The sequence below is a fragment of the Aedes aegypti genome, chromosome 2 (assembly GCF_002204515.2).
Source record: "Aedes aegypti strain LVP_AGWG chromosome 2, AaegL5.0 Primary Assembly, whole genome shotgun sequence".
Taxonomy (NCBI): Eukaryota; Metazoa; Arthropoda; class Insecta; order Diptera; family Culicidae; genus Aedes; species Aedes aegypti.
In genome coordinates, this window is record NC_035108.1 from 262,511,331 (window position 1) to 262,536,002 (window position 24,672).

The 24,672-nt window shown below is 37.5% G+C and overlaps 2 protein-coding genes across 8 annotated transcripts in view; one reads left to right on the plus strand and one right to left on the minus strand.

The window, feature by feature from the left end:
* LOC5570907 (phosphoglucomutase-2) overlaps positions 1-24,672 on the plus strand; it is a 300,316-nt gene that overhangs the window by 91,130 nt on the left and 184,514 nt on the right. The window lies entirely within an intron of this gene.
* Positions 1-24,672, minus strand: part of LOC5570910 — a 61,990-nt gene that overhangs the window by 18,589 nt on the left and 18,729 nt on the right. The window contains exons 1-2 of one of the 7 annotated variants that reach the window (XM_021844944.1): positions 12,717-13,070; positions 872-1,792 (exon numbers count right to left, since the gene is read on the minus strand). The exons of 1 other annotated variant lie outside the window; for it this stretch is intronic. In XM_021844944.1, the coding sequence (XP_021700636.1) occupies positions 872-1,414 (543 nt within the window). In that variant the 5' untranslated portion in view covers positions 1,415-1,792; positions 12,717-13,070. 5 more of the 7 variants (XM_021844943.1, XM_001653337.2, XM_021844942.1 and 2 more) reach the window with 5 other exon arrangements.

The following is a 24,672-nucleotide window of genomic DNA, read 5'->3' on the forward strand; positions in this document are numbered from 1 at the left end:
TACAAATGGTAGAAGACAAATAGTATAACATGGGAAAAATAGGTTTCACGTCAACGTTTATGTTTTGAACGAATTATCCGATGTTAAACGCCAAAGTGATCCGTCACTGTGGGTGATCCGTAACTGTGTGGGCATGGTATCTTGGAAGTTGAAAACTGTTACAAGTTTCCACGTTTAACGATACCTAGATGCATTTGCGTGCAGCTTCATTGATAAATATTCCTGTGCTCAATGTACAACAATAGACAACCCCATATTCCCTGTTCAGGGATATCATGTCGTAAATCATGGGGTATTCCTAAGTTCGGCTTCCACGTCTGAGTTCGCAAACAAGATTTTATTCGATGCGATCGATTCTCGGTTCGATGGAGATTCATTGCGGAAGTATTATCGTTCCTTACACACATTTGTTAAGAGGGCAGGATCCGTCATCAATTTGGGAAATTTCAAAAGCAGTTTTTTCGTTCAAAATTATAAAAGTTCACATGAAAATATGTTCACTGTATTTTATTCTCCAACCGAAACACAGTGAACACATTTTCGTCGAAAAAAAAATCAGCTTTGAACAGAAAAACTGCTGTTGAAATTTCGAAGATGACGATGATTACGATGACGGAGCGTTGAACATTAAAATGAAATCTTTTACGGCAAATGCTCTCAGATGCAAACTGAGAAAATGTTTGATACAATGAGAAGAATAATTTGTCGTAAAGCCAATAAAAGAGAGAAGAAGCATGTCGTACATTGTGAGCATAATCGTTCTAAAAATGGAGTCCCGTTATTGTGAATATAAATTGCTTTATTTTCCAGACACTTGCTACACAAAGAACGACGCTGAAATTCGTTTAGAAACTATTCCCCGTTCACTTACCGTCAGTTTGAAATAGGTCGGAACGTCGAAATATTCTCGGCGGGAATCGTTGACGACAACGAACGGTGACGCCGTGAGGTTGCGGAGGCCTTTCAGCATTGCCAGCAGGAGTGCACATCCCAGCGTTATCAGCACTACGTAGAGAACGTCGTGTGTGCCGTAGAGATTGATCATCTCCCACCCGCCTCGCCAAGTGTTGACGCATATCGTACCGTAAATTTCCGTGTACAGCCTAGATCCAAAGAAGAACAGCAACCTATGTTTGTCGGCATTGAGGTGCCGCCGGAGGGTTGATTGGAATATGTTGAATATAAGGTGCCCCACTACGCCAACGGATAACGAAACTATTAAACTAGTTGGGAGATCTTGAGGATAGATGTATTCTCCAGCTAGATTCCAAGTGCCTCTCCAGTAGCTAACTACGAGAGGTCCTATGACGAACGACGCGTACAGGTTGTCCAGCAGTTCTAGTAATAACCCGTGCCAGTTCCCAGGCTTGGGATTGCTGAGGCCATCCTCTATTCCAACTATGCTGCCTCGCATAATGTTTGAACTTGTGACGTTTGGAAGGTTTCTTCATATAAAACTAATTCTGTGCAGTTGCATGAATTACAATCACACTGACCACTTTAACACTTTGTACAACAATGAAATCGCACGTCAACACGGTGGGGTTGAAACTTGTAACTTTCGTTCTTGTTTGTCACGCTTGATGCCGTTCTCGGTTCAGCTGCTTGATTCGATTCATTTCCTTATTCACGCACTAGATTACACTATTCACGTTATCACTGTAATTCGACGGAAGGCGCAGATAATGCGGCGAGATTTATCACACTAACTCCTTTGCCGGCGTTCTGTGATATGAACTCCCGTGTAGCAACAGCTTGGTTTCAAATATCAGAATGAAGTGGCAATCTTTCTCTAAATGAAATATATCTATCGTCAGGCGTATGGTTTTATATGGTGACCGAAATTATGCGAATTGCTGTGCATGCAAACTGTTTACAAGATAAGATTCTTCACCTTTTTACAATACCCTATTGGCGTGTGGACTGTTCCGAGGGTGTTTCAGTCGGTACTTCGAACCAATCATCTCCGAGATTGCTCTTGATTGATGGGAGGTGGCAGAAAATGAATCCGCGAGTTTTGGGATGATAAGATGCAAATTATAAACAAAAGCCAAGCGTGCCACCAGAAATCGCGTGGTCTTTTGGTGATCACGCTCAGATAAGAAAAAAGTTACATTTTTAGGACAAATATAGACACACTCCAGTTATATTTTAATTTCTTAATCAATACCCGTTGAGAGGAATTTTCCATGTTGAACTGATAAGTTCTGAACAAAGATAATATGTGACATCTGTGGACGATGCACATGCTAATTTAATCACCAAAACAAAGTATGTTTGAATGTATTTTGGCGTTTGAGATATGAGTCTATTTTCATATGATGGACGATCAGAATAGATGTAAAAGAAGAAGGAGTAATAGACCTCTGGAACAAAGTTGTATGGTTTTAGGGAAAGCTTAATTCGATAACATTGAGTCTGCCTGTCGAGTGCCTTTATGCAGTGTTATTAACCCATTAACGCCCAAGGTATCTCACAATTCAGCTCAGTTTTTGTTATTCATAGTCGTATTCCCATAAATTAAACCTTATTTGACCAAAAAATTTCAAGTCTATGGTGGGGATCCAAAAAAATTCTTGAAAGTGTATCGTCCATATCTAGCTGTTCTATAGATATGGACGATACACTTTCAAACGTTCTATAAGTTTATTTTTGAGATTAATCATACCAGCTTTTTACGCTAGCTATAAAACAGAGAGGGGTGATTAGATTTTGACATTCCTTGCCTATCGATTTTATAGTAACATCTTAGTAGGCAAGGATTTGTGCTCGTTGATTCAACTGTCAAGAATTTTCACTTGTTGTGCATTACTTCGTATCAAGCTTATAAGAAATTTATTGTTTTTCATTTTAATACATTTCTTTTTCGATTTTAGGTTCTCAATTAAAGGGATATTTTGATCATATGCTGCATCCTTGGAAAAGATATCATTGTAATCCTCCCCCGTTCTTCCAATATTGAGCATCTTTCATGATATAGCCTCCTACTGCGTGAAAATTGTCGCAAGTTGTCGGGAAAGTATGTGATCGGCATTTTAATATGAGCTTCACCGGCATATGAGGATTGTCTTTGTCCGTAATGCAATCATTACGACGCCGAACTACGATATTTAGAGCAAATATAGTTAAATTATATGTACAATTTGACCTGATTTGAATACTCCAGAAACAACCAAAAGTAAAGGAATTTAGGTTGAACCTAGGGTTTGTGTCAGAGTAACACCAGTTTAAACACAGGTTCAAAAGCAAATTCAACATCTAGGGTAATTCTGTGAGTGGCGTATACATTAAATAACGTAAAACGCCTAATATAATTCATGTGGAAGCCTATTCGAGTCGTCCCACAACCCAGACACGACTTGCGGGCTAGTTAGCTTTTGGCAGAAGTTTTCCCTGAATCAAAAAGATTTCTAGGCGTATATATTTAATCGTCCATTGCAAATCATATAATTAAAGATGTCTCAATTTATTGTGGCATATCAATAAGGACAACGAATGCTTTGATAAATGTTGGCACATTTTTTTTCACTATCCTCGTATTGTTTTGTTGAGCGGTGCTTATTGGCCTGCCTTCCACTAACACAGTTACATCACAATAATTGAAAAAAGATGCACAATAAAGCCAGTCCGTTGATTTTATTTGCCTTGCTTAGCTATATTCAACTCCTAGCTTATAAACCTGAAAAGAAAGACAAAACATTATAAAAAATAGTTTCTAATTACGATCGCCTGAAAGACAAAGGTAGAAAAATCTGACATTGAACAAGTTGTCAACAATAAACTGAATCACAAAGCTTGCTTCGATTAAACTAAAAAAAATTATAGTGTAGACAAGATATGTCAGAAGAGGGTGATTCAAAATTTATAGCAAGCTAGCGTAAAAAGCTGAATATTTTCATGCTATTCGACCCATTACAATGTAAACAAGTTGGAAAAATAACTGCAGGTGAGGGGTAATTCATAAATTAAGTCACGTGCAGAAGAGGAAGGAGGGGGTTACAAGGAATCGTGACTACCCATATAATATTGCCATATATAAATAGGAATAAATAAAATAAATAGGAAAATTAAGAAGGGTGAATATGGCAAATCTTTGCGTGACGTAATTTATGGACGTACCCTGATAAAGACATTGCAACACAAAGAATAAAAATTTCAAAGGCGGAAGATGCATGTCAAAACTAAATGATTTAGTGACTTTAATTTATTTTTCTGCTCTACCACGCAATGACAGTCAAATATTGGACTCCACTATTACATGCTTCACAGCCGTGAATATTTGAAGCCAACATTATTCGTCTATAACGTTGAAGTTACTACATCACTGATGCATATGGTCTTATCCACCGATAGAACTGAATCCACGCGGTCCAAGATTTTTGACACTAGAGCGGGCCAGAGTACGGAAGCGTGCCCGCTCAAATGTCACAATTCTTGGACCGAGTGAGTTCTTCACTGCTACCTCAACGTGTCGCTGGTTCTAAAAAGTAAACAACCATACAAAATTACGATTAAACAATGGTGAAGGCGTAATCAATTTTCTCGAAAACATACATTTTGGGAATTTAGTAAAATTTTCTGATTAAATTGGCAACAACGCACTGCAGTAGCGCGTAGTAAATAATTGCTTGCGAAAAATATCTTTCAAGCGCATTTATTACCTTTAACTTTGCGTATAATAATTTTTATTTTTCTACGTTAAGCTATAAAACTGGTTCTGGACTTAGGTTGGCGGCTATTCAATTTTATTCTAATTTAACAGCCGTCCTTCACTCTTGGAGTTCAGATCATGGGGTTCCGGGTCATTTGGCCAAATGCCATTTGGCCGAATGCCGTTTGGCCGAACGCCATTTATCCGAATGCCATTTAGCCGAATTGATCGTTTGGCCGAATGCCGTTTGGCCGAATCAAGAGCAAAAAAATAATTAAATTTTGTCAACGCTGATGTGTACATTCGGCCAAATGGCGTTCGGCCAAACGGCATTCGGCCGAATGGCCGGACACCAGATCATGGATAGATAAATCTGATACAATCTGATATTTCATTCTTCACTCCCTTCAAAAGATCAAAAGATCTAAATGGTGTCAAGGTTCATCTAAAAATGTAAGGAGTATTGCATCCGAAATAAGCGATTGTTGCTCGAATCGATAGTAAGTATCCTTTGCTTTGATCTAGGCAGACCAATTTCTTGTTAGTTGTTTCCTTGATGTTTCGCACATAAAAGCAATTCCCATTTAATGTTTTTTTTTGCGAAAATATCTCCCTTAGATGATCATCGTTTTTGAAGACACCTAATTTTAGCTTTCTTTGGATTTAATCAGTGGACTGATATATAAGCGAATAAAATGTGTGCCCAGTTTTTCCATTTAGGTGATTTCCGAAGTAATAATTTTCCAGGCGAATAGGTCTCATTTAGCTCTCCAACTTTGTCAAAAACACTAACTTTGTATCCAATCACTGGATTGAGATATAAGCAAATAATATGTTTGTCGACTAGCGCCACCTTGGGAGAGTTTTCCTAACTACTATGTTTCTGGGCGAATAGATCCCCTTTAGTTGAACACTCTTGTCGAAGACACCAATTACGAATCTCATCGCTGGATTGATATAAAAAATAAAATATTTGACCACTAGCGCACCTTAACAATTTCATATGAAAATTTAAATGATGCATGTCTTGTATCTTTGACATTCAAAAGTTTTTAGTATATTATATTCAACAAAATGTTCTTTATTTATTTTTCAAAGCGTTTCTCTTGATTCAGCTGATTGGACGTAACATTGATCAGCCACGTAAACAATGTTCGGTAATATTGAGCATATCTTTGCTAAATTCGGGTCCTTTGAAGTCGAATATGAAAAACACTTCACGTTATTTTAAAATCCAAACAGTTTTGAACTGTAATATACACCTAAAGGTAGGAAATCTCCCAACGATGTTCTGCATTCTTCATATAATTTTGTTAATTTATCTGAAATGAACATACTCATGGAAATTTTGACAACTAAATCGTTTTCTGCTGTTTATTTTCAGTAAAACCAGCGTTTTCCAAGCTTATATAATATACATAATCCATGTGACTCATAAATCTTTGGTAGTGTCATTCATAATCATGCAATTCATTTTCTTAAAAAAATACTCATTAACAAAACAATTTTTTGCAAGATCCTTTTTTTTTAAAGGCTCAAGAATATAAGGAAGAAAATTATTTTTTTTATTTTTATTAACGAGATTTTTAGCCCAGGGCTAGTTTATCTCGGGACCAACGGCTTTACTTCCCTTCGTAAGGAAGTCGTCATTCTAACTTTTACGTCATAAGTGACTACATATCTCGGGGATGGGATTCGACCCCAGGTCCTTGGCGTGAGAGGCGTGAGTTCTAACCACTACACCAGGTCCGTCCTCACAAAGCAACACATTATTTGTAAACTACAAATATTGATTCGAAATTTTTACGAGGTGAGTAATTCCGATCAATGTTACCCAATTTACGGTACGTTGAAATCTTCAGGTGATAATTTGGATATGACCATAACGACAACTCATAGTTTCCCTGGAGCAACATATTCTGTACTAGTAATACTTGATTTATGTTATCAAATGAACATACTTTGGCCATCCAAGCTCACTGACCAGTTTTAAAAATTCCAGGAATTATTACATGGGATAAACGATTCATTCCCTATTCTATAAACTTATTTTCTGCCAGATCTAAAACAGAAAAAAAAATCATTTTAGATTTAGGTTAGCTATCTAAAGGGCTCATAAAAGGTTAAAGATGACCTGGAATCAATGAGGGGGTTATAGAAGAACCCAGTATCTCTACGATAGGAACCTTTTATTGAATGTTTCTGAAACCTACTTTGCGATTTTGATTTTTTTTTAATTTTTCAAAACATGTTCTATAAAGGATAACCCTATCAGAAGATTACAACAGAGTTGTAACAGGTTTTGTTACTCAGATAGTGCGTTTTTTTCTAACAAAATATGTTATAATTTTGGCTGGGTAATAGTTAAAATTACAAAAAATTATAACACAATTTCCTCTAAAATAAACAAAATATGTTATAATTTAAACAAAACTGCAACTCATTATGTTTCAATTATAACAAAATTTGTAATAAACAATTGATGTAATGTTTTCAATAACAAATTGTGTTATAATTATGTTCAAATAAGAAACCAAATTTTAAACAGACTTTGTTATTAGAACTGGTTTTGTTTTAATAATGGAGTTCTGTTTGATCTTTCGACCTTGACGCTTACTTCTGCGGGAGCGGATGACGAGGGCAGGATCAAACAAATCGCGCGTCGGTCGAGTGAAGTGAAAAAGTTCCGCGATCGGTTAGTTCTGTTTGATCTTCGACCTTGACGATTGCTCCTTGGCAGTGCGTCAAGAAAGCCCGAGCAGTCGTCAGTTGTTTTCCCTCTCGGATCGTGCGCCTATTTTCTCTGAGTGCTTTTATATAGCCGAGCAAACGAGTTAAGCTGAATGTGGATTGTTGCTGCTCAGTCAAGGATGACGGATCAATTGGTTAGCTCGTTCCATGCTACTATTTCTAATCTATAAAATATGTATGACTGCACATTTAATCGATACAACGGTAGGACGTAAATATGGTTTTTCAACAAACTATGAATGGTTCGTCACTGTGAGTGTCGACATAATTCATGAATTATTTATGTTTAACATTTTTTTGTTTTCAAAACACCCCTTTCTTTTTATCTTTATTTTTGTAATTATAAAAAAAAACTTTGAATGGTTCGACACTACAAGTGTAGACTTGCGAAAGGTTCACTTTATTCAACAAACTTTGGATGGTTCGCCACTGTAAGTGTCGGCATAAGAATAAGAGTGTTCTATGATGTTCCAGCCAATCGAGTTTTTGTTTCTTTTCAAATAAGTAAAATATAATAACACATGCTTTCGTCCTGACAGCTGTAGGAATGTTACATTTAGATATTTGTTCAACTAACTTTGAATGGCTCGTCACCTCAAGTGTCGGCATAATTTTCCTTTACATAGAAATTGTCATATCAAATGAAAATATTATATTTTCATAAAAGCATATTTATGTTTGACAAAAAGCTATTTATCATGGTCTAATCACTTATCAAAGTGAATCCTTTGACCCAACGATCCTCCTTATTAACAAACATCCTTCCCAGGACCCTTTGTGGAGATGCAGAGGCAAACACGGTCTCCAAATAGCAAAGGTTACACACTAACATTCCTTCCCCCAATCCCACCTGACTGCAAGGACGTGGCCGGCGCCGTTATTGACCCTGTATAAAAAGAGGCACTGAATTATGCACACTGAAGAAGATTATGGCCAATCCCAGCCGAACTTCTAGTTGATTCTTTGTGCATTTTCACTGACTTCGGTCAATCACGGAATAGCAACCATTGATATGTGTAGTCAGTCTAAGCTAAGCTAAGAACTGGTTTTGTTTTAATAATGTTATGATTTCCTCCATCAACTCAATGTGCTTCTAACAAAAATGAAAAATGAAAAAAAAGGCATAATCTGGGAATGCGATAACCTCATTATTTTAAAAATGATTCTTGTGACATACGAAATTTCATGATTTTGCAATAAAAATCACAAGAAGACATATTAATGACATTGGCAACCTTCTGGAATATTCCGGGAATGTAGTGCCCTTATTAAAGTCATCACTTTTGGCATATATCTGAAACCTACAAGGGATATAAGAAAAATGACGTGGGAAAACCCCTGTGAACCACGTGTCGTATAAAAATGTGCATCCAAAATCACATATTTGTACGTCGAAAATCAGAATCGCACATACTGCCAAATAAGGCGTTATCAATGTCAACACAAATTGTATATAAATCCCCAATACGACATTAGCGACAATTTGTGTTGACAGCAAAACATGTCGTAAATAGTGCAACATATAATCGCGTTAAGTTGTACAAACTGACAGATCATATATCAATCCAGAATGCATCATATGAAATCGCAAAAACTCAACAAAAATTGCCACCCAAGCTTGGTATCTGCTGATGATGCGCTTCAAAGAACAACAAAGCAAGTGTCGCTGTACATGAAACATGCATTAATATTGGCAAATATTCACGTATCTAATATGTAACCCTAAGTGGTGCAGGCCCCCCCCCCCCCTTCGAAAATCCGAAAATTTTCAAGGGGACAAAAAAAAAAAAGATTCATCATTTTTTGACATTAGTTACGTTTTTTTCAATTTTTAAAGTAAAAAACGTTTGACAAAAGTTTAACAATTGTCGTCATAAATAAAATTTCGAAAAAATAACTTATTTTTCATTTTTATTTGTGCCTTATTTATTTTGTAGAAGAGCAGTGAAAATATTCCAGCAAAAACAGTTTCAAATAAAAAAAAACTGGGTAGATAAACTTCTACAATCTTCTTGTTCGCGCTGAGAATGGTTCATTATTTATGAATGCGTTATAAAGGAATCGACTGTAATTGAATTAGAATCATACGAAGTTAGAAAAATCTGCTTTCTTTGTACAATATAATTCAAATAATTCAAAACGCATTTATTAGAGAAAATCAAAAAATACCTCCACCAAAGTTTCTTAAAATACACTGCAGGATATGCTTATTTTAGTAACGGGAAAAGTTTTTTCACTGCGTAACAGTTCCATGCTTGGAAAAGTGGATAAAAAACTACAAAAACGCTTATATCTTTCCATAGAAAAATTTAAGAGGTATGGTGTCTTCAGAGAACATGTGTATTTTGCTCATATCAAAAACTGTTCAGAACATAGTAGGCCTGGGAAATTGATATTTTCGTTAGTGAATGACGAAAAACCGGTTTCTGACTAAATCATTCTAAAGTGACCTATATATTCCAAACAATTGGATATGAAAAAAAAAGATGTTCTAGAAAGTTTTTTATGTTTTCAATAATCTACAATATTGTAAAACATTTTATTGTGCTATCTTTTGAAATAAAAAAGTTTGAGAGCGAATTTCGAAAGCTAAGAAATTTGGCGTTTAGGACACTTTTGCCTTGACCAGACAAACAAATGTTTAAATGTCACCAAAACGCTATCTCTTATATTTTAAAAGTTATTAATTCATTCCACCTATAATTTATAATTTATTCTAGTTTAACAATTATTAACAGTTACAAACAAAAACACAATCCACGGAAAAAATACAGATACAATATCATTATTCGTCAAGAAAGACAAACAGCTTTCAACATTCTCCTGATCGGTTGTCTGGTAAGGTAGAAGTCGAAACAATTGTTTTTTTTTTATTTGAAGGCAAAAAGTATACATGGTGTTTAGGTTTCGGATTATCTTCTAAAAGTTCTCAAAACCAAAAAATTCGTGTGCTCTTTTGAATTCAAATTACATAAAAAGCGATGGAGATATGCATTGTCAAAGTTGGACTTAAACTTTTTCTGGGCCCTTTGTAGTAAGCGTATGTTTTCGACCCCTTGGTATTAAAAGAATTGAACTATTCCTACCGAAAATATTTTTCACAATACTAACTGTTTCTAAAGGATCAACTAGCCGACCAGTGGATGACACCAAAATTGTAGCACAATTATATCAAGATTTGTTACAGATGACGAACTTTGTTTCATTTTTGTCAGAAGCACTTTGAGTTGGCGGAGGAAATTTTAACATAATTAAATCATATTTGTTTCCATTTTCCTAAGTGAGCGAACGCTTCACTTACCCCGGAGTACCTTAACAAAATTTGTAATAAAAAAAATGAGAGCAATGACTTATACATGTGTGCTTTTATTCAATAATTAATAACAAATTTTGTTTTAATTTAGTTATGAAAAATGACAAAATGGGTGATATTTTTGTTTGATTTGAGTTTTTTGAAAAGTTCTTCTATTTTCATATTCTGTGCAGACTTTTTACATTCCGATACTTAAGGATCTCTGAAGGAGAAATACCTCGATTCAATGTATTGCCATATATTTTTTCAGTCATTTTTATGATCATTTTAGCTAAAAACTAAAACACAGATCATATAATGTTTGGTATTGAAAAGCTTCTCTGAAAATTTCATGTCAATCGGTTAAATCGTTTAGAAAAAAAAAAACAAAATTACCAAACAACATTGTCTTTATATATTTGGTATCTTCAATGGTCAGATGTACCGTAAACATAAATCCTTGTTTCTCAAAAAACGACTGCACAAATTTATTTATTTTCTTCACAACAGTCTCCCACACAGAAAGGGTCCGAAATTGTGATTACAGTTGAAAAACACAAACATAAAAATATTGATTACAGTCAGAATCACTTTGCCTAAAGTTGTTAAAAAACGTTTTCCAAAATATAATTAACAACAAAATGTTGCTAGCTCACAGATGTGGTCATAGAAGTGTTGGAAATAACAAAAAAAAATGTGTTCCTTTTTAGGCAGGATTTCAATTTTCTTTTACTGCGTCTACAAAAAGTAAAATTCGTTCTGGAACAAATTTGTTCATGAAGGTGTAACATCGTCTGTCTCGGAGGGGATAAAATACAGCCATTTTTTTTAATTTAAGAATATAACTAATATGAGTGGGGGCTTCATTAGCCGATTTGTTAGAGTCCATGCTGAAGATGCCTGAGTTTGATTCCCGGTCGGTCCAGGATCTTTTCGTAATGAACATTTCCTTGACTTTCCTGTTCAAAGAATATCATCGTACCTGTCACACGATACACGATTGCGAGAATGACAAATTTGGCAAAAAAGCTCTCAATTAATTACTGTGAAAGTGCTTATTGAACACTAAGCTGAGAAGTAGGCTCTGTCCCAATAAGGATGTTATGCCAAGAAGACGAAGAAGAACTAATAAGAGTGGGAGATTTTCCAGTACTTAAGTGTCCAGTACTGGAAAATCTCCCACTCCCAGCAGTTTATTCTAATACTACAAAAATATTGGATTTATGCAATCATGATATTTATTCCTAGTAAATATGATCGCTTCTGTTAGATACCAAGATAGATTTGGAAAAATATAACGAATTATTGTAATGCACAGTTTGTATTGTAGTGGATTGTTGGAGACAGAAACCAAGCTGAAATATTACAGCATTACTGCTACGTACACCGACAGCATTTCTTCATGACAATATTTACAATTTATATTGATGGAAAAATACCATTAGCATTTTTCGACGCCTTTCGTTTGTTGAGCTTAGTTGGGTGTTGATAGGAAATGCGGATGATTTTGAGGAGTCATCGTCGTCTTCTGTCTTCCTGGTTATTCATACATTTGAAAACACAGCACATATTAATAATACGTCAACTAGCTACCCCATACAAGATCCGCCGTGTACGCAACGTTCCAATTGTTGTATTTTGCATTACCACCATCAGAACAGCCAACTATCGCCACAAGTATGCAATTAGGTGTAGCATATTCGCATTTGTCACTTTAGTATGTAGCAAAATTGAATGTTTTTTTTGTCACCAAATAAAACACATAATTTACACAAATTTTCATACGCCTGGTCAAAGCTAGAAGTTCACTGTCCGTAATTTGAATATATCACTTGAAATTGCGTGCATAATCTCTTTAAATTGATAATCTGATTAACGGAGCATTAAAGTGTCAAGCTTCGACGAAATATATACCGAGCGAGGGCCAAACTTGTTGAGCTCACTTTGCAACTAGATGACTACCGCTCGTTCAAATTATTGATTCTTTTCGATATCACTGACTGGTTGGGATTTTCGACACACCTCCGAAGCTTCCCACACTGAATCACTGCGGAGCTCTTATCATGCCCGATTCTACGATCGATAGCTTCCGTCGTTGTAACACTACTCCATAAACCGAATTGGCCACCAATTTGCAAAGCGTCGAAGATCCGCCGCCCGCGTCGTTTGAAGAACTACTATCTAGCCGATCGCGATTTCGGTACTCTTTGGGTCTTCAAATTAGCCCTGCTGGTAGTGGCGGGAGGATGATCTGAATCAGTCGTACATCAGAAAGAAACTGTTATCATTGGAATTATTCTAATCAGCAAATGGCCAGTACGGTAGGCCACCGAAGAGAGCGAGCAGGAACGAAACTCTCGAGTACGGATCAGAAAGTACACAACACTATCAATCGAAACCGCCAACCCAGGCAGCAGTAGTGCGAGCATTCGTACAAAACCGTCCAGCTGAGGTTGAAGTTGTGTTCGCGACTTCAATTTAGTCGAGATCCGCCTGTGGTGACCCTTCTGGATTAGCCCCTATGCTCTCTGATGGGATATGGCAGGTATTTGCACGTAGACGTACACATACAATCACGGTTGAGTTAGGTATCACGATTTAAAATTTTGCACTTTCGTTGTGAATCGGTTTTGTTTAGTACAAAATTCTCGAACAGCTTTCGTTATGAAAGCTCCGTTTTCAACGGTAGCACTGTCTGTGAATAGTCGAAATATCTGTCTTGGGAATAAGTTTCATTATTCAAGTTGTCAACAACATCAATTTGTTACACGAAATAGTAACAAATTAAAAGCGATTTACAAATAACTCTATTTATTGCTATCGATGCAATGACTCATTCATCCAACAACACATTTTGAGCAGTTATATTGAAAATTCGAATCACTTCGTATCACGTAGGTTTCTGTTAGCCATTCATCCAATGAGTACAGCGAGTTGTATAAGAGGACACTTAATTGAAATAGAGTATAGCTAATCATCTTATTTCTCTGAATAAGAAGCTTAAGGAATGTACAGTTGACCACATCTCGATATTTCTCCCTATGTCGATGATTTTTTCGATTCCTTCATTCTGCATACATTTTCATTCATCCTATTTTTATAATTCCAAACATTACATTCATATCTTATTTCGAGGTGTTCTGTGTTAGACAACACACGGTTTACTGGAACACACATATTATCGGACTTGCATGAACCTCCGATCTTTTTTCACTAAATGTTAGCCTTGGTAGTCAAAAAAAGCTTGCTGAATATTAAAAAATCTTTCATCGGCAAAAAATTGAAAAAAGACGATTTTTGTTTTTTTACCCTTTTTCCATATATGAGTTCATAGGAGAATATTAGAGATACACTAATTTTTTTTTTTTTTTTATTTGTTTAACGACATTTTACACCAAAAGGTGCATTCATGTCGGGCGGAAAATATTACAAAAAAGTACAATTCAATATTTTTTCAAATTGGCTATAATCTCCTTTTGTCGCTTTGAACGCTTATTGAACTTAAGAATCCATCCATCAATGTCCTCTGGAGCTGGATCAGGTCCTGAATCGTCATCGTCAGAATTTTCCATTTCAACGTCTCGGTTATCAACTTGACTCGACGCATCAGTTGAATTTGCTGCTCCTATAGTTGGTCTTTTCTGTGGTGGTGGATAATCTAGCGAGCTAAGTGATCCGCTGTTTGTTTGTTGCTGTCGTTTTTTGTTTCGCTCTTCCTCTGGGTTGCCACACATCATCTGCTTGTGGTTGTCAGCTACACTGCATGCCTTGTCGGCTGGTTGTTGATTTTGCTGCGCTGGAGGGGCAATACATGAAGCTTCTATTGCTGATTCTACCTTATCTTTCTCCTTTGCTGCTGCTTCTGAGCACTTTAGCTTCGGGTGTGCCTTCCTTTCGCACTGGCGGCAAGTGGGTATCTGCGTGCGGTAAGATACAGCACTGTGTTCGTTTCGAATCCGTATGAATGACGGAATGTGCTTTTCGAGTTCGATTCGCACTACTCGAACGCCGTTGGGAATGCCAGGAAAAAACTTTTTCCACAACTCGCGTGCAACGGACTTTACCTTCCCATATGCGCTCATATATTCGGCGACTACTTCATTGGGCATACTTGGCGGCAGATCATGTATGCGAACGTTTGTTGCTGTGTCTTCTACGTAGACCGGTATATTGTATTTTTTCTCCCCGGCTGTCATTGAGTGCTTGAGATTGTGTGAAGAAGCTACGCGTTCTGCTGCTTCTAAACTGCGCATTTCGATGAGGACACAATTTCTGATGGTGTGTCGTTGAAGGTTTTTGATAGATGCCATCTCAATTTCCAGACTGTTTATGAGAAACTTCTCGATGTCTCCAGCGTTTGGTTTAACTGGTAAAACACTGAAGTCGATCACCAGTGTGTTTCTTCGTGTGGAGGTCATTGTTAGCGTGGTTAACAATGCACGGTATCACTGGCTGCTATGCAGCAAAAAGACGACCAACTCGATCGAGTGACGGCTGACAACTGAGATACATTAATATGATGACTTTTAACGACCTAATGACCATTTTGACATGACATATCTTTAACATGAATGAATTCTTAGATTTAAGCATCATTTCCTACATACACTGACATAATATGACCAGCCCATGGTGGTATGCCGTATTTTATATAATGGAAATTTCACTTTTCACTTCAGAAAAGCTCATACGAACGCTTTGTATTCTTCTTTCTGAATCAAATCAGTAATATTTTACGTATGTGATATAGTTTTCTAATCAGAATAGGAATTCCCAGAAATTGATACACATGGCAGTATAAGCTGTATTCATGTGCTTATACGCGCAAACTTCTTGAAAGCGGGTTCACTATAACATGATTAACAGTGAATGGCTTATATAGCCTTAAGCTGGTCTCAAGCTCATCGTGATACAAGTTTTGTGCAGTCACTAATCTACTCATATGCAATGCGCACATTATATTTGGGGTTTGAAGTGCCTGATTTTGAGTAAAAGGGCTGGATTACTTCGGATAAATGTGGCGACGGTAACAAATCGATCCAACGTAATCCAGCCCTTTTATTCACGACTTCGCACTTATGGAGGGCACATTTTGCGAAATAGACACAACAATTTCAATAACCAACATGGACACATAAATTTTATTATCGTAAAACGAGGTATCTTTGAAAATGCGGGTAACTTTGATAGTGCGGGATCCGCAACGTACACTAAACAAAATAACCAAAATTATGTTATTCAGTTAAGAAAAACGAATACGAAACTAAGGAGTATCAGTATGACACTTCACCTCTGAGCTGTTTTCGTGCCAATCAAGAGTATGTGAGGCTTTATATTCGAATATTAAAAAATGATGAGATTTTGGTACTTTCAAAACGCTCACAAACAATCTGTTTTACTATCACTATTTCATGAAACTATAATGAATTCGGTACGTATGCTTGATGGCCTAGCTATAGTAGAACATGAATCCGGTATCAAACCTCATAGCGAAAAACAGTTTTACAATTTGGAATCATTTTTGTAATCAAAGTCACAAATTCCCATATAACATTAAAAACCTAGAGGTATGCAACGCCTCATGTACTTTACGGGATTCAGTCGATTTATACTCATTCATGTTCCAAAAACGATTGATATATGGTGAATTCAATGTCGAAACATGATTATCGATAGATATCTATTCAGAGATATATGTTTATACCCATTATTATCAACTAATAATGGTGTTTATTATGTTTGTTTTGACTGAAAACCCTTTTAAAGATGTTTCTTGTTTAATAAATTCTGTACTTTAATTGATAAAATCTAATCCAGTTTCTCTATTAACATTCTCCAATCCAATTCAAACTGTGATGATGTCAAACAATAGTTTGTTTTGGATTTTCATGTGCTTATCTACTCATTATCAATGTTACCCCATTACCAAAAACTGATTCATTAAGATCGAACCGTTATGCAATCTTTCACGTACAATCGATAACTAACAAACCAGTGCTTGTTTTACAAATAAAAAAAAAATCGATTTTCTTTCAAAAAACTATCAAAGTTACCCCGTTTTATGGTATGTATTTAGTTTTAAGTAAAGTAACTAAGGATATGTTAATGATGTGAGGTTTTAGCAAACGCACCCAACCAGCGGCTGCAAGATTTCAATATAAATCGGCATGACAACTTTTCAAATAATATTATATAATATTTGAAAAGTTACTCATACAAGGAATATCTTTCAATCAAAACAAATGTGAATAACAAGATCAGCTAGAGTGAACATACCATACAAAATTGAAACAGTACATTGCCCTATATAATTGTAAAAAAGCTTCATGTTCAATAACGAACTCCAATAATTTCAATTATTCAGTAGAATAGGAAACATTGATTGAAACTTGATAAGTTGTAGTATGTTTACCTTAATAAATTTATGTAAAAATGCGATGTCGTTAATAAAAGGCATACCACAATGGGCTGGTCACATTGTGTGAATGTAGGTAGAAATTATGCTCAATTTGAAACGTCTTGTAATCAATTCGTGATCTAGGTATATCAAATAAGTCTGCAATGCATCAAAATTAGTATAACTCTAATATTCTCCTATGAACTCATATATGGGAGAAGGGTAAAAAAACAAAAATCGTCTTTTTTCAATTTTTTGCCGATGAAAGATTTTTTAATATTCAGCAAGCTTTTTTTGACTACCAAGGCTAACATTTAGTGAAAAAAGATCGGAGGTTCATGCAAGTCCGATAATATGTGTGTTCCAGCACACCGTGCAACACTATCATCCTAATTTGGTATAATAAAATTAAACTTTTATTAACATTTCGTTAACAACTTATTACATTTCATTTGCCGTAGCAGTTAGATTTTTTACAGGTGAGTTGATTTCACCTGCTCGTAAGAAAAAAAATCGCTTTCAATGTACTTAACCTAACTTAACCTAAATATAATATATTTCAGCTGATCAATTTATTGGAACCCCTCTCATTGTGATAACATGTCTACTTGAAGGATTCAAATAAAGAGCTTTTGGTTTATGTGGGAATATTATTAGTTGAGGTTTGGAAGCATTGGGAGAAATCTTCCATTTTTGCAAGTATGAAGAAAAAATATCCAAGCTTTTTTGCAATCTACTACGTAGGCTACGTCCTTTGGCGGTTTGGCGGAGAGGCCTGTGTCATCAGCAAACAAGGATTCTTGACATCCCTGAGGTAATTCAGGTAAGTCAGATGTGAAAATATTGTATAATATTGGTCCCAAAATGGTGCCTTGAGGAACACCAGCTATTACAGGAAGTCTTTCAGACCTGAAGTTCTGATAATTAACCTGAAGTGTACGATTTGACAGATAACTTTGAATTATTCTAACAATGTATGTTGAAAAACCAGTTTTTTTTTATTTTACAATCATGTCTTCATGCCAAACGCTGTCGAACCTCGATATCCTTCTTATCTCGATATCTCCCTATCTCGATGTGATTTTCGTTCCCTATTTTCTCTCCGTATGTCGATATGTCCATTACCAAAGGTTACTAGACTAGATTTTAGAGGCTCAAAACAATATGCGAAGACGAAGAGTATTCATTAAAAATGGGTTCTATGTCTCGATCTCTCCCTATCTAGATGGTCCCTTCGATATCGAGATGTGGAAAGTCAACTGCACTCTTAAAAATAATGGAAATTACTGTGGACGTAATTCATAGTATGACTGAATGACACATGATGTAAATGATAAAACGACACAAAAATGTGTGCTTGAAGATGTATTGAACAAAAAATGTAATTTTACACGTTAAAGGACCCGAAAACGATGTCACTATAATCGGCATTTCCCGAATCAGATGGTATGGTATTTAAATCGTGACATAAATTCACGTTATTCGGCTCGCTTCTTTTATGTGCATCCAAAAGACGTAAAATCGCATGATTTTTTCGGAGTGTGCGTATTTGTTTTTTTCAATGTGTTTCTATTGTGTTCATAATAAATAAAAATATTATGGACTGTTTTTTTTAAATAAATTGCTAGCAAGCTAATTTCTTAGTGTTGCCATTTTTACAGCAGCTCAATGAAGAAGGGTGAATATCAGATGACTCGAAATGGGTATTTGGGAGACTTGCCTTCGGGAAATTGACGTTTGCGGAAACGACATTCGGTGAAACGACACTCGGGAACTCGAATTGAAAATTCTAATAATTGCTCATTATTAATTAACATTCGGACACTAAGATGAGAACCGACGGTCGAATGTTAAAAGAAAAGTTGCATAGTCAGTAATGACAAGTTGCACAGGTAAGTTGAAAGAACATCTTATTTTTAGAACAAAGGTAGATCATCTATGAAATTTAAATATTTGAAGATGGTGCATATCGACATGATCAAGTATGATGAAATCTATGTTTCGAAGAAGAGTTCAAAATTTATTCATACTTGATCATTAGCCTGGGACATGGTTATATGAAAAATTTAGATTCTCGCTCCAGTCCACTTTTTGGATAGTATTTGGGTCCCAGAACAACTGTGGAATAAAATAGACCCCTCTATGCGGTACTTAACCTCTTGCCCAGCAACTCCTATCCCTACATCCTCGCGGTACTGGCCGGGGTACGAGTAACCTTAGGGAAGATCGGGTAACCCTCCCCCGGTGGGAACTTTGGTCGTATGCTGACAGGGAATGGGGGGTTTGCTGATCATCGTCAGAGTGCCAGAGAAGGACTTTAAGCTAAACTGTGCACTATGGTTCTCCGAACATTAAGGGGGTTGGTGTCGGGCCCTGCAAGCCAGCCGTAAAAAAATCAAGCAACGAATAATTAACGAGAGAATACCAACCGGGACAATCGGCGAAGACCACAGCGATGTAAAGGGACTAGCGATTGGAAGCTCGGTACGTGGAACTGTAAATCTCTTAAGTTCATCGGGAGCACACGCATACTCGCCGACGTGCTGAAGGACCGCGGATTCGGCATCCGTTGCAGGAAGTGTGTTGGAAGGGATCAATGGTACGAACGTTTAGAGGTAACCATACCATCTACCAGAGCTGCGGCAATACACATGAGCTGGGAACAGCTTTTATACCCAAGCAGCACAGTTTGTTGCAACTCAAGAATAAAATTCTCTCTTGAAACTAATAAGAGTTGTCAATTGGTGAAAATATGACTTACAATTGCACTGAACAGCAACGCAAAAAGCGCAAGAGGCGGAGTCTGTTTGCAACATATTTAAGTAATATCGAAATTGCTTATTTGTTGCAAAATACTTAAAAGAAAAAAAATGAAAACAAAAACATGAACGAGAATCGAACTTCCGACCTCAAGATCACCAATCTTCACCTCTACTCACTACTCCACCAGCTCTTCGAACAATTGCTTCGCCAATGCACTATAAAAGCGACCACATGGCCGATTGATCAAAACTTGTTGCTTATAACTTGACTGCACCCTTCGGAATACAAGTTCATTACTGGAGATATTAGGCCACGCCTGAAATAATCTAAACTTTCCGCAAAAACTTCCGCGCAACACTTGAGAAACACCTTTTTAACAAACAAACTGTTGCTAGACCATGTTTTCTTTGTTAGGTGATACGTAAGGTGCAACTTAACCATATTGCAAGTGGATTGAAACAAACAAACTTCTAGCTGTCATACACGAAGTTTAGTGCAACTTTCTCGCAACTGAGATGAATCTTCTATGGGAAGGAAAATTGAATGCAAGTTGCGGATGCTTTAAATGAAAGTAATGTGAAACATAACATTAAAACCGGCATTTTGGGAGAAGTTTCAAGAGTTTGTTTGAAATGTTGCTGAAAACATCTTGATAAATTTGACTTTATTGCTATTTGCAAGGGACATTTGCAGCAAATCTTGTCATTTCAAATATGTTGAACGTCAAACAAGGAGTGAAATGCATGTTAATTGGAACGGCAATGAAACTTTATGAGCCTTGATATTGATATGCAACCGAACTAGAACCAGATAAGTTACAGATGCTTTTATTGATACGCGATTGAAACCATTTTTGAAAAGCATTTCTTTGGAAGATGTTTCGCGTGCTACTTGGGTAGTGATGGGTGATATGCAGAGGCGCGTGATCGGGTGGTGGCCGATCAATGAGAGAATGTGCAAGTTGAGGATCAAAAGCCGGTTCTTCAACTTCAGCATAATAAACGTGCACAGCCCTCACTTCGGAAGCACTGATGATGATAAAGACGCTTTTTACGCGCAGCTCGAACGCGAGTACGACAGCTGCCCAAGCCACGACGTCAAAATCATCATAGGAGATCTTAAACGCTCAGGTTGGCTAGGAGGAGGAATTCAGACCGACGATTGGAAAGTTCAGCGCCCACCGGCTGACGAACGAAAACGGCCTACGAATAATTGATTTCGCCGCCTCCAAGAATATACTTCCAGCACAGCCTTCCATACCGATACACCTGGAGATCACCACAGCAGACAGAATCGCAAATCGGCCATGTTCTGATTGATGGTCGGCACTTCTCCGACATTATCGACGTCACGACCTATCGTGGCGCTAACATCGACTCTGACCACTATTTGGTGATGGTCAAACTGCGCCCAAAACTCTCCGTCGTTAACAACGTACGGTACCGACGGCCGCCCCGGTATGACCTAGAGTGGCTCAAGCAACCGGATGTCGCAGCGTCATACGCGCAGCACCCCGAGGCTGCATTACCGGAAGAGAGTGAGCTGGATGAAGCCCCTCTTGAGGACTGCTGGAGAACAGTGAAGGCAGCCATCAACGATGCAGCTGAGAGCAACGTCGGGTACGTGGGACGGAGTCGACGGAACGATTGGTTCGACGAGGAGTGCCAGGAGGTTTTGGAGGAGAAGAATGCAGCGCGGGCGGTCATGCTGCAGCAAGGGACCCGGCAGAACGTGGAACGCTATAGGCGGAAACGGCAACAGCAGACCCGCCTTTTTCGGGTGAAATAACGCCGCCTGGAGGAGACGAAGTGCGAGGAGATGAAACAGCTATGCCGGTCTCAAGAAACACGCAAGTTCTATCAGAAGCTCAACACATCTTGGAACGGCTTCGTGCCGCGAGCCGAGATGTGCAGGAATAAGGATGGGAGCATTTTGACGGACGAGCGTGAGGTGATCGAAAGGTGGAAGCAGCACTTCGACGAGCACCTGAATGGCGCTGAAAGCACAGGCAATGGCCTTTGTCAGTACTGCGGAGGATGGAAACCAACCAGCCCCCCCTTTGAGAGAGGTTAAGGATGCCATTAACCAGCTCAAGAACAATAAAGCTGCTGGTAAGGATGGTATCGGAGCTGAACTCATAAAGATGGGCCCGGAGAGGCTGACCATTTGGCACCGGCTGATAGGAACAATCTGGGAAACAGAACAGCTACCGGTGGAGTGGAAGGAAGGGGTAATATGCCCCATCTACAAGAAAGGCGACAAGTTAGATTGTGAGAACTTCCGAGCGATCACCATTCTAAATGCGGCCTACAAAGTATTATCCCAGATCATCTTCCGTCATCTGTCACCTGATGTAAACGAGTTCGTCCAGCCGGTTTCGCTGACGGCTGATCGACAACAGACCAGATTTTTACTGTACGGCAAATCTTCCAAAAATGTCGTGAATACCAGGTCCCAACACATCACCTTTTCATCGATTTCAATTTGTTTGTTTGCTTCGCGGATGATAAGGACATTGTCGGCCGAACATTTGAAATGGAAGCCTACTATGGCCTCCATAATAAGCTGGGGTCAAAAAAGATTCACACCCGCACCAAATGCACCATGTACAAAACGCTCATAAGGCCGGCAGTCCTCTACGGGCATGGAACGTGGACGATGCTCGAGGAGGACCTGCAAGCACTTGGAGTCTTCGAACGTCGGGTGCTTAGGACGATCATTGGCGGTGAAGGATAAACCACGAGCTCGTCCAACTCTTGGGCGAACCCACTATCCAGAAGGTGGACAAAGCTGGAAGGATACGATGGGTAGGGCATGTTGCAAGAATGCCGAACAAAAACCCTGCAAAGATGGTGTTCGCATCGGATCCGGTTGGTACAAGAAGACGTGGAGCACAGCGAACTAGGTTTGTTTAGAAAAGTGCACAAATTTATGCGTGAACTAAACGCAATTTTCGCAAAAACCTTACTTTTTATTGGCTTATCAGTCATTCCGATGAATGTTACCCTGCTAGTCAATGTTGTCTCGGATAACGGTACTAAATTTCTACATGAAGCTATGATTTTTTTTTGAAATAGGTTGAAAAAACATAACTTATTTTCTCAGCTTTGGATCAATCAAAATTTTGAACCAGCATGGCATTAGAACTGTAATCTCATAATATTTGAAGAGCCATAGTAGAATTTTGGCGAAAAAATCTGAAAACTATAGTTTTTTATATTATGTTCGTTATAATAAACATTCAACAATCAATGTGTGTTTATCCCGTAGGGGAATTTGGGGCATAATGGACACATCAAATGCAAATGCAAATGCTTGTTTTAAGACCAGATAGCGAATTTTTTTTCGAATTACTCCCGGCTAGTTTTCAAGTTTGATATTAGTACGACGTGCTACATTCATTCATTGTAATAAAAATCTTATCATATGCCAGAAAAGTGAGATAGAAAATTAGTTCCAAAACAAGGCTAGTAAAAAGGTATCGGGGCAAAATGAACACTTGCATAAAATTTAATGATTCCAAAATATTTTATGGCTGTCAGTCGTTCCGATGTGTAAAAGAGCTCTCCCTCTATCATAAGAGCTAAAAAGAACCTTTCTGGGTTCGTTATTTAGCTCAAAAATTAGATTCTCCTACCGCCTTACTTATATGCCAATTTGAAGCAGAGAAAAACTTAAAGTCAAATTTCAAAGGACAATTGAAGCAAAACATAAATATTTTTACCGTCAAACATTTCAAATGCGAAACAGATTTCATGCAGTATATGAACTTTTGATGAAGTATGCATATTCTCAGAGATTGAGGGGGTGTCCATTTCGCCCCGTGTGTTCATTATGCCCCGAATCCCCCTATAGGCCTCAGTGAAAGCAGAAATACTAAAATCCTCACCGCTCAGCGAATTCTTAACGGATTCAAATGATTTTTGTCAGTATACTGGAACACATATCTAGTTTCTAGAAGTGGCCAGAAGTGGCCGTTTAAATTCTAGAAAAATAGAAATCAAACATAATTGTGCATTAAAGTGCGTTCCCATAGGCTTCGCACAGATGTTTAGATACAAATTAGCCACTTCATTATTAATTGAGGCGTTCTGAGAACTCGAAAATGGTCATTTACAGGATCATTCAAATGCAGACTCATAGTTATCCAATTCAAACGTTTCTCAAAAGGTTTACACTGATGCAATTTTTAAATTCCGTGATATTGTGGCCACATTATAGCCGATACCGGAAATTATCTTTGACTTAAAATTTGCCTACGCTTTGGGGCATAAACTCATAGTACCCTTTTCACCTGACCTGACCCAGTGACCCACCGGAATAATTCCTGCCACATGAATATTTCCGCGTTCCTCCGGCCACTTCTAGAAACTAGACATGTGTGCAGGTATACTGACAAAAAAAAAATTCGAATCCATTAAGAATTCGCTGAGCGGTGAGGGTTTTAGTATTTTTGCTTCCACTCAGGCCTGTACGGATTATTTATGTGAAATAATAAAACAAAACATGAATCTCCCCTAAGGCAATTATTTAAAACCTTACAAATAAACTTTAATTAATTATCATAGATATCAAAGAGTTGAGCACATAAACATGTTGTCTGAAAGTAGGATATCAATTCAAAATTAAATTAATTTGCGCCAATATATGTTTGTGCATTTCAAGGCTTTTCAACCCCAGATATCAAATTGCTGAGTTCATAAGGATCGGAATCCTTGATCCTAGAGATGAAATAAAATTACAATATCTCTGTGATTTTCAACCAATTCTAAAGTTTATGGGTTATTTTAACCTAAATAATATTGGTACCGTCAAACG